The sequence below is a fragment of the Astatotilapia calliptera genome, chromosome 8, assembly GCF_964374335.1.
Source record: "Astatotilapia calliptera chromosome 8, fAstCal68.1, whole genome shotgun sequence".
Classification (NCBI taxonomy): Eukaryota; Metazoa; Chordata; class Actinopteri; order Cichliformes; family Cichlidae; genus Astatotilapia; species Astatotilapia calliptera.
Genome location: NC_137429.1, coordinates 20,532,291 through 20,547,237, shown reverse-complemented (window position 1 = coordinate 20,547,237; position 14,947 = coordinate 20,532,291). Strand labels below are relative to the sequence as shown.

The 14,947-nt window shown below is 41.7% G+C and overlaps 1 protein-coding gene across 1 annotated transcript; it reads left to right on the top strand.

Moving 5' to 3' along the window:
• Window positions 1-902: 902 nt before the first annotated feature.
• Window positions 903-7,402, top strand: nptx2b (neuronal pentraxin IIb). Its single transcript, XM_026179008.2, has 5 exons — window positions 903-2,113; window positions 2,611-2,830; window positions 3,143-3,387; window positions 3,483-3,662; window positions 5,974-7,402. The coding sequence occupies exons 1-5, from the start codon at window positions 1,673-1,675 to the stop codon at window positions 6,202-6,204; spliced, it is 1,317 nt and encodes a 438-aa protein (XP_026034793.1). The 5' UTR covers window positions 903-1,672; the 3' UTR covers window positions 6,205-7,402.
• Window positions 7,403-14,947: the final 7,545 nt, after the last annotated feature.

Below are 14,947 nucleotides of genomic sequence, written 5' to 3'. Positions count from 1 at the left end.
ATTAAACCAGTGAGTTCTAACTTTTATGGCCTATGAACCCTTATAAAAAGAAGCTGTGTCTGGACTGGTTGAAACCTCCGTGACACAGTTCAAATGTCCGAGGTGTTAGATGTTTTATTGAAAAGAAAGAAGAGGATCAAGCCCAGTGATTTAAAAAATGTTCTAGACAAAAAACAGAACAATCCGGGTACCACACTTATTTTTTTCTCCACAGTTTTCACTTCCATGTTGATTTTTTGAACGTTAAGTTGCCTCTTGGTTGGAAACCTGACTATATCTAACCGTACTTATATACTGTATGTTGTAATGTTACCCCTAACTATACTAAAGCTTGCATGGCAATTAAAAATTGTTCCAACTAAAGTTCCAAGAGTGACAATAATTGTTGCTCTTAATGAGAATTTTTCACAAATCTGGCTGGAAGACAGCCACGAGTTCTCTGATTCATGTGCTTCCTAATGAGAGCGTGATGAGTCAGACGTGACAGCTTGCGATGCCTTCATTTTATTTAACATGAAAATAATTGTAAAATGTTTAGTCTTTTACCAACTCTGCATGTAATTATCTAAGTCTTTGATCATATCTTTGGAGAAAATCAAAATCTCCACGAGCTTCATTTCTGCTGTTTTAAATCCCAGAATTGAACAGTTTTTGCTCAGCACTGCTTCCATTTTATCATCCCCTAGTGTAAAACAGCTTTGATTGACTTTGTGGTTTGGATCATGGTTGGATGCCATCTTCAAAGCACAGTGGTAGGCCTTCCAGTCAGCACAACAGGCTTTATTGACCTTTTGCAACTAGGCAGGCAACTGTTGCTAATTGTTTACCACCACATCCTGTTTCTCCACCGTTGGCTTTATTGAAGAGACTCACCTGCATTGGGAATCATTTGTTATGTTTTTTCGCAGCTGCAATTCAGTCTCTAAATTGCCTTGAGGCCACGTGTGTTGGTGCAATGTTTGAAAAATTTATGCATCCAAACTCAAATCGATTCTTCTTCTTTTTAAATTTTTTTTTATTGATTTTATTGCAGGACTTCCATAAATGTGTTCTGAAGTTATTCTATTGTTTATTATCCATATACCTCAAATTCTACCACATACAGCGCACGCTCACACATATGTCTGGGGATGGGAACCGGGTAAAAAATAAAGCATGATAACGTGTTGGAAGGCATCCGTATGAAAATAACCACGCCTTCTAATCGACCACACCTTTCAATCCTATCAATTTCCGACAACGACTTCGAGTCTTAGAGTCTTAATCAGCTCAACAAATCACCATTTAAGCCTAGACTCGATGACGTCAGCCTACTACAACACATACAGGACTTTTCACAGACTCCTTGTTTTGGTAATCCTCTTTATCGAGAGGAGCTGTCTGATCAGCACCACACTGTGAGCTCCGTTCGTGCCAGGAATAGTTCCGTTATCACAAGCCACATTAATGGGCTTACACTCCCCTGATCGCATTTTCCACTCCTGATTTTGCCGGTCGGACATCATGTCGCTACTTTGTAAAGATAGTTATACATGATGCTTTTTGCGCAGACCCGTTTGGAGTACACTTTTACGCACTGGACTCAACATCGGGCTCGCGTTGGAGTGCTGAGAATTTAACTGTGAGGTTTTCACCTCTTTCTTGACCTCTCTGAGCGACACAAGCCGCCGGTATGTTTTCACTCTTGTCCGGGATGTTATGTTTTTGTGCTCTGGGATGTGGTCAGCTAACAAACAGGCAGGCGGACGATGGAAAGCGCTACATTTGCCGGGCAATACCCCTCACGGGCGATGCCAGTTGCCCTGTGACTTTGCTACCCGAGTTAAATGCCGGGGGTCAGGAAGAAGAGCTCAGAAACACGGTCATGCAGCTAAGGGAGACGATTTTACAACAGAAAGAAACGATTTCCAAACAGATTGGCACCATCAACGAGCTTACCACCAAGCTGTCTCTGTGCGCGTCAGCAACCACCGATAGAAAGTACGACAAAGGGGGAACATGGGGCAAAGACAAACAAAACACGATGGGGGACGTTCCCGGGGATCCAAATGAAACTATCGACAATCTTGGAAAAACCATGCAGGGGCTCAAGGACCGACTGGAAAACCTTGAGGTAAGAGTCATTGCGCAAAGCATTGTGCCAAAGCCCGAACCTAAAAACCTGGTTTGCTTACGGATTACGGATTTAAGGGGATTAAAACAAACTGTCGATTCGCACAAAAGCAGAGCGTGACTTCTAAGAATTGTTACTGAGTTTATCGTGGAGAATCAAAACAGTATGTGGGAAGAGATTATACAGCTAACTGGTTAATTTCTCGTGTGACCTGCCTTCACTTTGCTTGCGCTTTCAATAAATTGAATAGTCTTTTGTTCCTAGTCTTACCATGACTACCACACAGTATGAAAATACTCAGTTTCAAGCCCAGTATGTGCCTCCCACATTAAAATAAATGAGTGGATTCTCCTGACAGGAGAGGAAAACTGACTGAAAGACTTTTATTTAAACTCAATCTGTAAACCTGCCAATCAGTCACACAGAAGCTCACAGCTCTCAGGGGGGCTTAGTGCACATCCTGCTTATGATAACTGGTGATGTTGATCCTTCCTTAGCAACAGCAAATGAGGGCCAACATATCTGGAGCCTCGTTCCCCAGTGAGCTCCGTGACCTGCTGCAGCAACGTCTTGGAGAACTGGAGAAACAGCTCCTGAAAAAAGTCAGCACCTTGGAGGCGGAAAAGAGCATGCTGTCCAATGCCACAGCTGCCTACAGGCTGAAAACAGAGAGCACTCTAAACGCATTGGTAGAGAGGATCAATGAGTTGGAGAAAGGTACAGCCAAGCACAAACTCACATATTTACATTACAATAGCTGTAGAGAACAAATCAAGAGGAAATGTTATTTTGAGATATAAATAGGTTTCAATGACATACAGCCCATTTAACAGATTGGATGACTACACAGAGAATAGTCCCACACGAAAGGAAAATTACAAGAGTGGAGAAAGGCTGCTGCCCTCTGCACTCAGAATAGTCAAGATGATCTTATGAATCACCAAAGGTGAAATAATGGGTGAGAAGATTAGCCTCATGGGTCACCTCTCCCTCCTTAACCACGGGTCTTTTCTGCCGATCTTATTACAGGCGGAGGAGACTTCATATCCCCAGAACAGTTTAAGCTGTCCCTGCCCCAGCGTACCAATTACCTGTATGGCCGTATCACCAAGAGCTTGCCAGAGATGTATGCTTTCACTCTCTGCATGTGGATCAAGTCCAGCGCCAGCCCTGGCATAGGCACGCCTTTTTCTTACGGTGTACCAGGGCAAGCAAATGAGATTGTGCTGATTGAATGGGGCAACAACCCAATTGAGCTTCTCATTAATGACAAGGCAAGTAATTAAATCGGATTGAAATAGTGATTTAGTAAAAATCATATTTGTACCAAAACACACGTTTCAAAATTATAATGTCTTTTTGACCCTAGGTTGCTCAGCTTCCCCTGGAGGTTCGCGACGGCAGGTGGCACCACATCTGCATCTCTTGGACCACGCGAGATGGTCAGTGGGAGGCTTACCAAGACGGGGAGAAGCTGGGAGCTGGTGACAACCTGGCAGCCTGGCACCCCATCAAACCTGGAGGAGTGATCATCCTGGGGCAGGAGCAGGTGAAATGATACAGTAAAATCTTTGATGAATGTCTATTTTTAGATTCATCGTCAAAAAAAGAATGTGTTGCAGCTATGTGCACTCAACTCAACACGCTCACATTACTGCAAGAAGAAAATAACTTGAAAATGCTGTACCAAGCGCTTCGACTAATAAGACGCACTATTTATGAGGTGTCTCTGCAAATTGCAGATGGAAAGAAGAAAATTACCCAGATTTAAAGCGGCACAAATGAGATCCAGGCTGATTATCAGAACAAAACAATTAACAGAAACAACAGTGAATCTATCACTGCCCACAGCTGCCGAGGTCGCTAAATGAATCAATGTATTATTACCTCTGCCAAGCAGGTAATAACGCATGTTTTTATTGACGTTTGTTTGTGTCCCTTTTAATGGCTTTACACAAAACCTGCCCAGTCTATTTTCGTGACACTTCGTGTTGAGGGAAGAAGCCATTAAATATTTGGTGTGCATCCAGATCCCTCTTTAAAAGGCATGAATGGCCGTTTGCTGAGGCTTGTGGTCTTTGAGTGCTGTTATCGTTTAAAAAAAAATCATATTACTGTTCAGTTCTACAGGGAACATTTGGTATCCAAATCACTGCTAATCAAAGTTTACATAGCAGCATGCAGAATATTTATGTGATTGAAGGGAACCTAATTTCCACTTCCATATTTATATTCTTGGTTTCTGTTAGAGTAGCTTTGCATGATTCACAGTACAAAATAACTCCTCAGTTCCTCCTCTACCTGAGACGAGCCTTTTTACTCCTCTCCCTTTATAACCAGACTCCTTTTAAGCCAGCTTTCTTCTGAATGGCTGCCCCTTGCACTCTGTACAGTAGATCGGTTGGGACTGCTATTCTCACAGCCAGAGTTGTGTGTCTGAAATGACCATATTTAGTATATCCACTGTCTTTGACATCATACAGATTCAAGACTAGAAGAGTACATACATCACCAAAGCCGATGTCAGTTCTCTATCTTAATAATAATAATGGATTGCATTTATATAGTGCTTTTCGAGACCCTTAACGCGCTTTACAATTCCACTATTCATTCACTCTCACACACTGGTGGAGGCAAGCTACAGTTGTAGCCACAGCTGCCCTGGGGCAGACTGACAGAAGCAAGGCTGCCATATTGCACCATCGACCCCTCTGGCCATCACCAGTAGGCGGTAGGTGAAGTGTCTTGCCCAAGAACACAACAACCAAGACAGACAGAGCTGGGGATCGATCGATAGGATTCATGAAATTTAGCTTGGTAGTTTTATCATACTCTTGATTGCAAACACATAAAACCACTGGACTTTATAGACTACACCTAACAAGGATTGCAACTGCAGTGCAGACAGATGACTGTGTCAGATGATTGCTTCAGGTCTTCAGGTCAAGCTTCTCAAAATTGTGTGAAGATGGTGCGAAAAGGTGCTTCAGCTGTAACAAGGACCAGCTTGACCAAGGTCAGGAGAATTGTTTGTCTAAGGACTTTGCACTCTTATCTGTCTACCACAAATTTTCTACCAGATATGACTAATAAATATTAAGTATTTTTCATATTTTCATTTTGAAATCAACAGTTTTAAAATCCGTTTCCTAAGTTTTGTTTCTCAAGCAGTTTATCCGTCAAGGGAGAGAGATTGAGTGAGAATCTGAATGTGAGGCAGAGGCTTAAATAACTGAAGGCGAGCCACAGGAGATCACAGCAGGTGGCACACAGGGAAGCATGATAGATGCTTTGCCAAAGTGACAAAGGAAAAACAGGACTATATAAACACAGAGGGCACAGCGGGAACTAAAAGAATAAAAATGAAGGCATGAACCAAAAAACAAACAACTGTAAAACTGAAAATTAAAAGAGAAGAAAAAAGTCAATAATATCACAAGAAAAAAAACTCAACCTCTGTTAAAATAATAAATTAATCAAATCAGGAATTCAACCATTCAGTGAACACATAATCAAGATTACAAATGCTAGAAGAACAATAAAAGCCAAACAAAAACCAAATATATTAACCGTGAATCTAAAGTTCAAATCAACATGAATACCCATGATGCTCTCACGTGATCGCTTAGTGTTACTAAATTATGAAACATAAAGTCTTTAAAAAATGACACATTTCTTAGAAAACAGATAAAGGACTTGACCTCGTGTCCAAGAGTACTTTAAAAGACAGTACAAAAGTTTAATGAGCAGTTCATTCCCACTGACTGGCTCTTCCTCCGCACTGGAACAGGTAATTACGTTTGATGATGTTGTTGTCGATGCGGTTTAAATTCACATCCTGCTGTTTATGGCTCTTCCAGGACGTGGTGGGCGGGCGCTTTGATGCCGGACAGGCTTTCGTGGGCGAGCTGAGTCAGGTGAACATTTGGGATCGCGTTCTGAAGCCCGTCGAGATCCAGTCTATGGCCAACTGCACTTCGTACGTCCCTGGGAATGTCGTCTCCTGGCTGGCGAGCAACGTCGAAGTTTTCGGGAGGGGAGCGTTCAAGCGGCCCTTGGAGATATGCCAGGAGAGGTTGCCCAACGCTTAAAAAAACCTCTCAGCCTGTCATTTGATTTGTTAATGTTTCCATCCATTCAACTTTTTTTATTTTAAGTAGTCTGTTCATACTGTGAGGCAGCTTGTTCATTTTATTTTTTTATAGTTGGATGCTTTTCGTAGTCTGGTTTACATTTACAGCTTTGAGATTACTGAACCAATTCTGAAAAAGACCCCCTGAGATTACAGCTGTGACATTTTGACCGTTTGGTGTGATCCAGCGTTCAGGGCCACACATCTAAGTGTGTATTGTTTCGCCCAGGCTGATCACAATCACCTCTGCTTGCGGTTTCCAGTGGCAATTAGAGCGCTCCTTAGTGACAGCAGTTTCTTCATCACGATTAGGATACTTGGCTTCAACAGCCGTAGTAACATAAGGCCGTAGGTATTGGTGCTAAGACGTAAAATGACCCCCCCCACACACACACACACACTCACTCTGAAGCTCTGAAGTAAAGAAAATCCACTCTAGTGCAGCACACTTGTAGTATGACAAACACATTAAGGTTCAGACCGACGCTGCCATTAACATGTGAGCGAGTGTTGCGTGCTGTGTAGGAGGAAAGATTAAAAGGGTGGCTAATGTTATGCCACCTCTTTAACCAAGCAATAGCACTGAGCCAACAGCAATCTGATCCTCACATGTTTGGCTCTTTTAAAGGGATAATACTAAAAAAAACAAAACAGAAAAACCCAAAGACCATATTTCATGTGGCACTGATGGATGAAGCACATCAGCGATTGAAATAAATCTGTGTAAGACATGCTGCTGATTTCATTTTATAGCTTACGTGGTGAAAAACAAAAGTGGGATGCATATCTGTCACCAGTGCTGCTGCTCATCACCGTTCTCTCTTCCTGGCTTTTTCCATCACAGGAAATGGTGAATCATTTTGAAAACATACACACAGCTTCTGTGTTGTGATGACAAAGAGTGAAAAAAAAAATTAAAACCTTATAACATGTGCTTGAATGTAAATTTGAATGTAACTTTCCATTATGTAACGTCTCTGTCCAGAAAAAAAAGTATTTTTTTAATGTGGTCTGTTTTTAGCACATTTGTAAGGCTTTCTCCACCTTGTCCTGTGGCCTTTTCATAGAAGTGCCATTAAATGTTTTCTAAGTGTTTCCAAATGTTTACCATGTACAGAAAATGTGGAAAATAAAGATAATTATTCCTGCAAAATGAATTTACAAGTGAACACGAGTACTCTCTGTGAGACTGTTTAAAAAAAATCATATGAATCTTATATGCCAGTTTTAAAACCATCTTGTTTGTTAGGCGTCACACGAGTAAGACAGACTTACTGTCTTACGGCTGTTCAGACTCTGATGGCTTCAGTCAAACAGCAACAGATGTCCCGGGTGGATTTAGCAACTCTTAACAGATGAGAAAGGTCAGGGGTGACATCACGGACACTCTATTAGACAAGTCTGCCACAGCCTTGAAACTACATGACACACATTCATTATTTGAGTTATTTAAGTTTAAGTTTCACTAAAATCCAGAATTATGAAATCATATAGAATACCATCTTTTTATATGTTAGCTTAGCCGCCCAGCTTGAGCAAAACAAAGCAATCGGTTAAGTTTGACAGGTGAAAAATATTTTTTGCATTTCTCAAAACCAAGAATTGTCAAAACCTGTTATACTCTAAGGGTCTTTGAAGATGGGAATATTATTAACTGTGCTCTTGTGGATTAGTAGCGAAGAATAATTTATATAATTCACACAGGTTGTTTTCAGGAGAGGTAAGCATTTAAGAAGCTTAGGCTGGTCAAAAGAAAGCAAACCCTTAAAGGTTCAGGACATAATAAAAATAAGCTGGTTCTTAGCAGGTCTTAAAAATGTAATAGACACACAGAAGCAGTGTGTAAAAACTAAGTACACCCTTCCTGCTTCCACAGGAATTAAGAGGGTAAGTATCAGCCAGATGCTGCTTGATGAATCCACTTGATTAACTGATCATCAGAAAGTGTGGCCATTTCTATGAAAGCAGAAGCTTTTGCAGTTCGCGGCTCTGGAGCATTCAGGTATTTGGTAACACAATGCCAAGGAGGAAAAGCATCAGCAAGGATCCTAGTAGAAACAACTATTGCTGCCCATCAATCAGGGAGGGGTTATAAGGCCAACAGATTGAAGTCCATTATCTGCCAATCTTCTCAGGACTGTGCAGTGCTCAGAGAAATTGAGCACTAGACAGTGAGTACATCAGGAAGATTGCCACAACTCACAGTGTGCTTAGTAAATACCTCAGGCAGCAAAAACCTAAGAAAGAAGAGGAGCAAGCCGAGGAACCATCATGGAAGGACAGGCCCCTGCATGATACAGTGGGGCAAAAAAGTATTTAGTCAGCCACCGATTGTGCAAGTTCCCCCACCTAAAATGATGACAGAGGTCAGTAATTTGCACCAGAGGTACACTTCAACTGTGAGAGACAGAATGTGAAAAAAAAAAAAATCCATGAATCCACATGGTAGGATTTGTAAAGAATTTATTCGTAAATTAGGGTGGAAAATAAGTATTTGGTCAATAACAAAAATACAACTCAATACTTTGTAACATAACCTTTGTTGGCAATAACACAGGTCAAACGTTTACTATAGGTCTTTACCAGGTTTGCACACACAGTAGCTGGTATTTTGGCCCATTCCTCCATGCAGATCTTCTCGAGAGCAGTGATGTTTTGGGGCTGTCGCAGAGCAACATGGACTTTCAACTCCCGCCACAGATTTTCTATGGGGTTGAGGTCTGGAGACTGGCTAGGCCACTCCAGGACTTTCAAATGCTTCTTACGGAGCCACTCCTTTGTTGCCCGGGCGGTGTGTTTTGGATCATTGTCATGTTGGAAGACCCAGCCTCGTTTCATCTTCAAAGTTCTCACTGATGGAAGGAGGTTTTGGCTCAAAATCTCACGATACATGGCCCCATTCATTCTGTCCTTAACACGGATCAGTCGTCCTGTCCCCTTGGCAGAAAAACAGCCCCATAGCATGATGTTTCCACCCCCATGCTTCACAGTAGGTATGGTGTTCTTGGGATGCAACTCAGTATTCTTCTTCCTCCAAACACGACGAGTTGAGTTTATACCAAAAAGTTCTACTTTGGTTTCATCTGACCACATGACATTCTCCCAATCCTCTGCTGTATCATCCATGTGCTCTCTGGCAAACTTCAGACGGGCCTGGACATGCACTGGCTTCAGCAGCGGAACACGTCTGGCACTGCGGGATTTGATTCCCTGCCGTTGTAGTGTGTTACTGATGGTGACCTTTGTTACTTTGGTCCCAGCTCTCTGCAGGTCATTCACCAGGTCCCCCCGTGTGGTTCTGGGATCTTTGCTCACCGTTCTCATGATCATTTTGACCCCACGGGATGAGATCTTGCGTGGAGCCCCAGATCGAGGGAGATTATCAGTGGTCTTGTATGTCTTCCATTTTCTGATGATTGCTCCCACAGTTGATTTTTTCACACCAAGCTGCTTGCCTATTGTAGATTCACTCTTCCCAGTCTGGTGCAGGTCTACAATACTTTTCCTGGTGTCCTTCAAAAGCTCTTTGGTCTTGGCCATGGCGGAGTTTGGAGTCTGACTGTTTGAGGCTGTGGACAGGTGTCTTTTATACAGATGATGAGTTCAAACAGGTGCCATTCATACAGGTAACGAGTGGGGGACAGAAAAGCTTCTTACAGAAGACGTTACAGGTCTGTGAGAGCCAGAGATTTTCCTTGTTTGAGGTGACCAAATACTTATTTTCCACCCTGATTTACGAATAAATTCTTTACAAATCCTACCATGTGAATTCATGGATTTTTTTTTTCACATTCTGTCTCTCACAGTTGAAGTGTACCTCTGGTGCAAATTACTGACCTCTGTCATCATTTTAGGTGGGGGAACTTGCACAATCGGTGGCTGACTAAATACTTTTTTGCCCCACTGTATGTATGACTGGCAGATAGAGCAAGTAGCAGACATCCAGAAATCCTACCAGTTGCTAGACAAAGCTGAAAGACACCAAAGAGGCAAAAATCATGGCAGCACAGGAACAACCAAGTACAAGATCCATAGAGGCTGCGGTCTACCACACCAGGCCAGACCCCAGGTGTCACAGTCTGGCGAGGGCAGACTGTATGAATTGAAAAAGGACCCAAAATGCAGACTCCAAGGAACAGGGAACAAAACTTGAATGTTAACAAAAAGCGAGCCGTTTAATATGGCTGGAAAAAAAGGTACAAACAAAGGGCAAGGCAAACTGAAGCAAAATTAACACAAACCTAAACTGGGAAATCTAAACAAACAATAAGAAAAACCTAGACAAGAAACTTGGAAGCATGGCATAGGAAACATGGCGTGGACAACAGACGACCTGACAATCACACACTGAAAACAGAGGACTTAAATACACAGGAGGTGATTAGGGGAAGTGGAGACACATGAGAAAACAGCTGGCACACATGAACATAATGACGTCACAGTGGGAGAGTAAAACTGAACATGATGAACACAGAACACCAGACCTCTTCACAATAAAACAGGAAACATAATGAGACATAGACATGACAACCCGAACTTGACAACGTAAGACACAGACATGAAACGCATGAAGAGCAGGGGAGATTTAACATGGTTGGAAACACGAGGGGAAAATAATAACTAGAAACACTTAGGCATAATAATACAAACTTGATAACATAAGACACGCAGCATGAAACACGAAGGGTGAGGGGAAGCTTAAATACAGGGGAAGAAAACACAAGGAGTCTAATAACCAAATGAACTTAGATAACCTAATGAACAAAATAAACTCAAACTTAAAACGCTGGGTCAAGAGACCCAGGACCATGACACCAGGTGCAGGCTGTGTAAAGATGCCCCTGAGACAATCCAGCACATAACAGAAGGATGCAAGATGCTAGCAGGCAGAGTATACATGGAACTCCATAAATAAGTGGCCAGCATAGTATACAGGAACATCTATGCAGAATATGGCCTGGAAGTTCTGAAGTCAAAATGGAAGAGGCACCCAGTGGTGGTCAAGAATGACTGAGGTAAGATCCTGTGGGACTTCCAGATACAGACGGACAATCTGGTGGACAAACGGACAAACCGGACATAGTAGTGGTAGACAAGCAGAGGAAGACAGCCGTAGAGATAGATGTAGCGATACCGAATGACAGCAACATCAAAAAGAAGGAACACGAAAAAGTGGAGAAGTACCAAGAGCTCAGAGAAGAGCTCGAGAAGATGTGCAGGGTGAAGGTAACAATGGTCTAAATGGTAATCGGAGCACTTGGTGCAGTGACCCCCAAGCTAGGGGAGTGACTCCAGCAGATCCCAGGAACAACTTCCGAGATCTCTGTCTGGAAGAGCGCAGTCCTAGGAAAAGCTAAGATACTGCAATGGACCCTCAAGCTCCCAGGCCTCTGATAGAGGACCTGAGCTTATTTTATTTTATTTTTTGTTGCTTTCTGTTGGTTTCTTTGTATTTTACCATGCCTGCATCTGTGCATGCATCCATATCAGTTATGGCACCTTGCCAATCAAGCTTCGTCGTGTTAGTTTATAACTTAGCAATTCACTCTTTGGTCACTCTAGCAGCTAAAACACAGACCTTGAAGTTACAAAAAGATGGTGATGAAAAAAGAATCAAAGTTTGAAATTTGAAAAGAGAAGAAAAGAAGCAAAAACAAACAAAAAGCAAGTCCCACATGTCTAATTAAGTCATTAAAGTTTTTTTTACACATCAGTGATATGATCCATACTGTATGTATATTACATATATGTTCATATGTTTACATTACCACATCCAAACCTCAAACGTTGGTTTCAGTAGATATGAGTGAATATAACAGAGCTGAAATTTAATGACAGATTTTTCTCTTAAAAAATGCGAACAGCTGCAGACGTTAACTTTTTTTTAGCTCAAGGTCAGCCTGATATTCATCTTAGCATCTGCATCACCCCGCAGTGTCTTTGACAACCAGCATTCATCAAAACACTCACAATTAATAATGCTGACGTCTCTAACAGAGAACACACTATCATTAAACACCATCAAGGTAAAAAACTGAATAAAAATAACGTGACTGATGCTAGAGGAGTTAGAAAAGATTCAAAGACTTTATGTAAGGTTAACTTTTACAACTCTTCCTGTTTTTCTACTGAATTTGAATCGATCCTTTCTTTCATCTCAGGCTGATGCTTCATTTTGCAGTAATTAGAAACAATATTGCTTTATATTTTTGTGTTTCTATCACAAAGTTGAATTTAAATAATTTTGATTTGTTTTGGTTATGATAAAGTTTTATTAAAAGAAGGTAATATAGCTCTGTGGAGGACTGGTCAGTCATTACCTCAGTAACTGCTGATGACACCACATTCATATTTGTGGCATTGATTTCTCAACAACAACTGGGTAATGGCTTAATCAGTAATGAAGAGAAAACAAACAAACCTGCATTCTGGTTTTACACAGGACTCAAACCCTGCCTTTCCAGGTGAAGGTCTTTTGTTGCCTAACCATGCCGTATCACTACTCTGCTTTTTAAACAAGTTTTTGCTATGCTCACTAGATCTGGCTTGAAAGAACTTGTCTCAAGCCTCGTGAGCTAAGCCTAAAAACAAAACCAGAGGAGGCGATTGAGTCTAGAGCCATATGAAAAACAAAGTACACCCTCTTTTTATTCTAAAATATAGCACATTAGTACACACTCAAAAACAATCTGTCAGGGTTCGGGTCCGTGACCCAGTGTCTTGAGTTTATTTTGGATTTTCTTACGTTATTGTAAAAATGCTAGTTCTTGTTCTTCAGAATCAGAATCAGAATCAGAATACTTTATTATTTAGTCTTCTCCTCTTTGTTTAACGTTTAGTTATGCCCATGCTTGCATCTCCCTGTGCTTCATGTCTACCCAGTCTGTCATGTTTCTTGTCTGTGTGTTTCATGTTGTCAAGCTTGTGTTATTACCTCTTCGTCGCTCCATGCTTCCTGTTTTATTTTGAAAGGCCTGGTGGTTCCATGTTTAGTGTGTTAGGGTTTTACTTTTCCCTGTGGCGTCATGATCATTTGTGTCAGCTGTGTCTCCTCAGGTGTTTCCACTTCCCTCATTACCCTTCTGTCCTCATGCCCTGATTATCTCACGTTAGAGTTTTTCATGTTCCAGTTCAGGCCCTGTTCATGTCACAGTTTTCATGTTTTAGTTTTTCTCAGTTTAGGTTTCCAGATTAGTTTTTCTCCAGTTTGCCTTGCCTTGTTTTTTTTTGTTACACTTCGTTTGTCTCCCGTGTCTGCATTTTTGTCCACACCTCAAACACACCGGCCTGCTCGGCTGTGACAAATCTGGTCCATACCAGGTTCTACAACTGCTTAAAGACAGATGAATAAGATGTGACGTATTATATTAGGTATTTATTTAATAAAATAGCACTGTGTGTGTTAAACTAAGTACACCTCACCACATGGTTCACTGGTACAAGCTAATGAAGTAATGGTTTTCTGTATGACTTTCTCACATTGTTAGGAAGTTTGGCCCACTTTTCTTTGCAGCAGTTCTTCACTTGTCCAGTTTTCTCATTTTAAAAATCTAGGTAAAGCAAATAAGTGGAAGACAAAGGAAGAAGTAAATCAAGAACTAAATGCTATGTCCTTAAAAATATGACAAAAACTGAGCAAAGACCTAAAAGAGGACCCAGAGATACATTTGGAAGGCTGTAAAGAAGTCATTCATACAGAAAGGAAACAGATCAAATTGTCATTAATATATATGCAGGACGTCAGAGAGCTGTACAACAGTGAGTGTCTACAGCCATCTGTAAGATGGGTTGGAAGCACAGAGTCCAGAGCCCGGACCTCAACATTATTGAAGCAGCCTGGGATCATCTTGACAGAACTGAACAAAAGGCACCCAACAGCTAAAGAAGGGCTTTGAACAGGGGTGGGCAACTCCAGGCCTCGAGGGCCGGTGTCCCTGCAGGTTTTAGATGTGTCCTTGAACCAACACAGCTGATTTAAATGGCTAAATTAGCTCCTCAACATGTCCTGAAGTTCTCCAGAGGCCTGGTAACGAACTAATCATGTGATTCAGGTGTTGACCTGGCTTTGAATGTCCTTCAAGAAACCTAGAGAATGATTCTTGAAGACCAACTCAAGAGTATGAAAAAATGTGTTTTTGTATAGAGTTAGCATTTTCTCGCCGTGTTTACATGGTTACTCTCATGGTCTGTCTGTGGACTCAGTGGTTTTGGTTTTGATTATTATCTTATGTTTTAGGTTCATTCTTGTTAGGAATTTCTTGTTCTCAGGTTTAGTTTCTGTTTTGTATTTCGAGCTCCTTTTGTTCTGTCTCTCTGCCTGCCTGGTCCCGCGTCTTTGTGCTCCCTCCTTGTTGCCATGTCTTGTGTTAATTCTCGTGTCTGTGCATACCTGTTGTATTTCCTGTTTTATTTTGAAGGTCCTTGTCTCGTCAGCCTGTCACCTCCTGTATCCCATTCCCGGATTGCCCCTGTGTGTATATAAGCCCTGTGTTTTCTCCTGCTTGTTGCTGCTCCGTGTGCGTTGTCTCCTCGAGACTCCCTGTGTTTCTGCCGTATGATAGTTTCAGGTCAGTTTTGTTAGTTTTCTCAGTTTAGGTTTATCTGTATGCCCTTCTCCGTTCCTCCTGTATTGTGTTCACCTCACAAAATAAAGCTCAATCTCTGCATCTACGTCAGTGCCTGCATTTGGGTCCTTACCTCAC

Coding starts and splice junctions, on each gene's coding strand:
- nptx2b (XM_026179008.2), top strand. CDS start 1,673: ATGTTTTCACTCTTGTCCGGGATGTTATGTTTTTGTGCTCTGGGATGT. Junction 2,831..3,142: donor GATCAATGAGTTGGAGAAAG/GTACAGCCAAGC, acceptor ATCTTATTACAG/GCGGAGGAGACTTCATATCC. Junction 3,388..3,482: donor AGCTTCTCATTAATGACAAG/GCAAGTAATTAA, acceptor TTTTGACCCTAG/GTTGCTCAGCTTCCCCTGGA.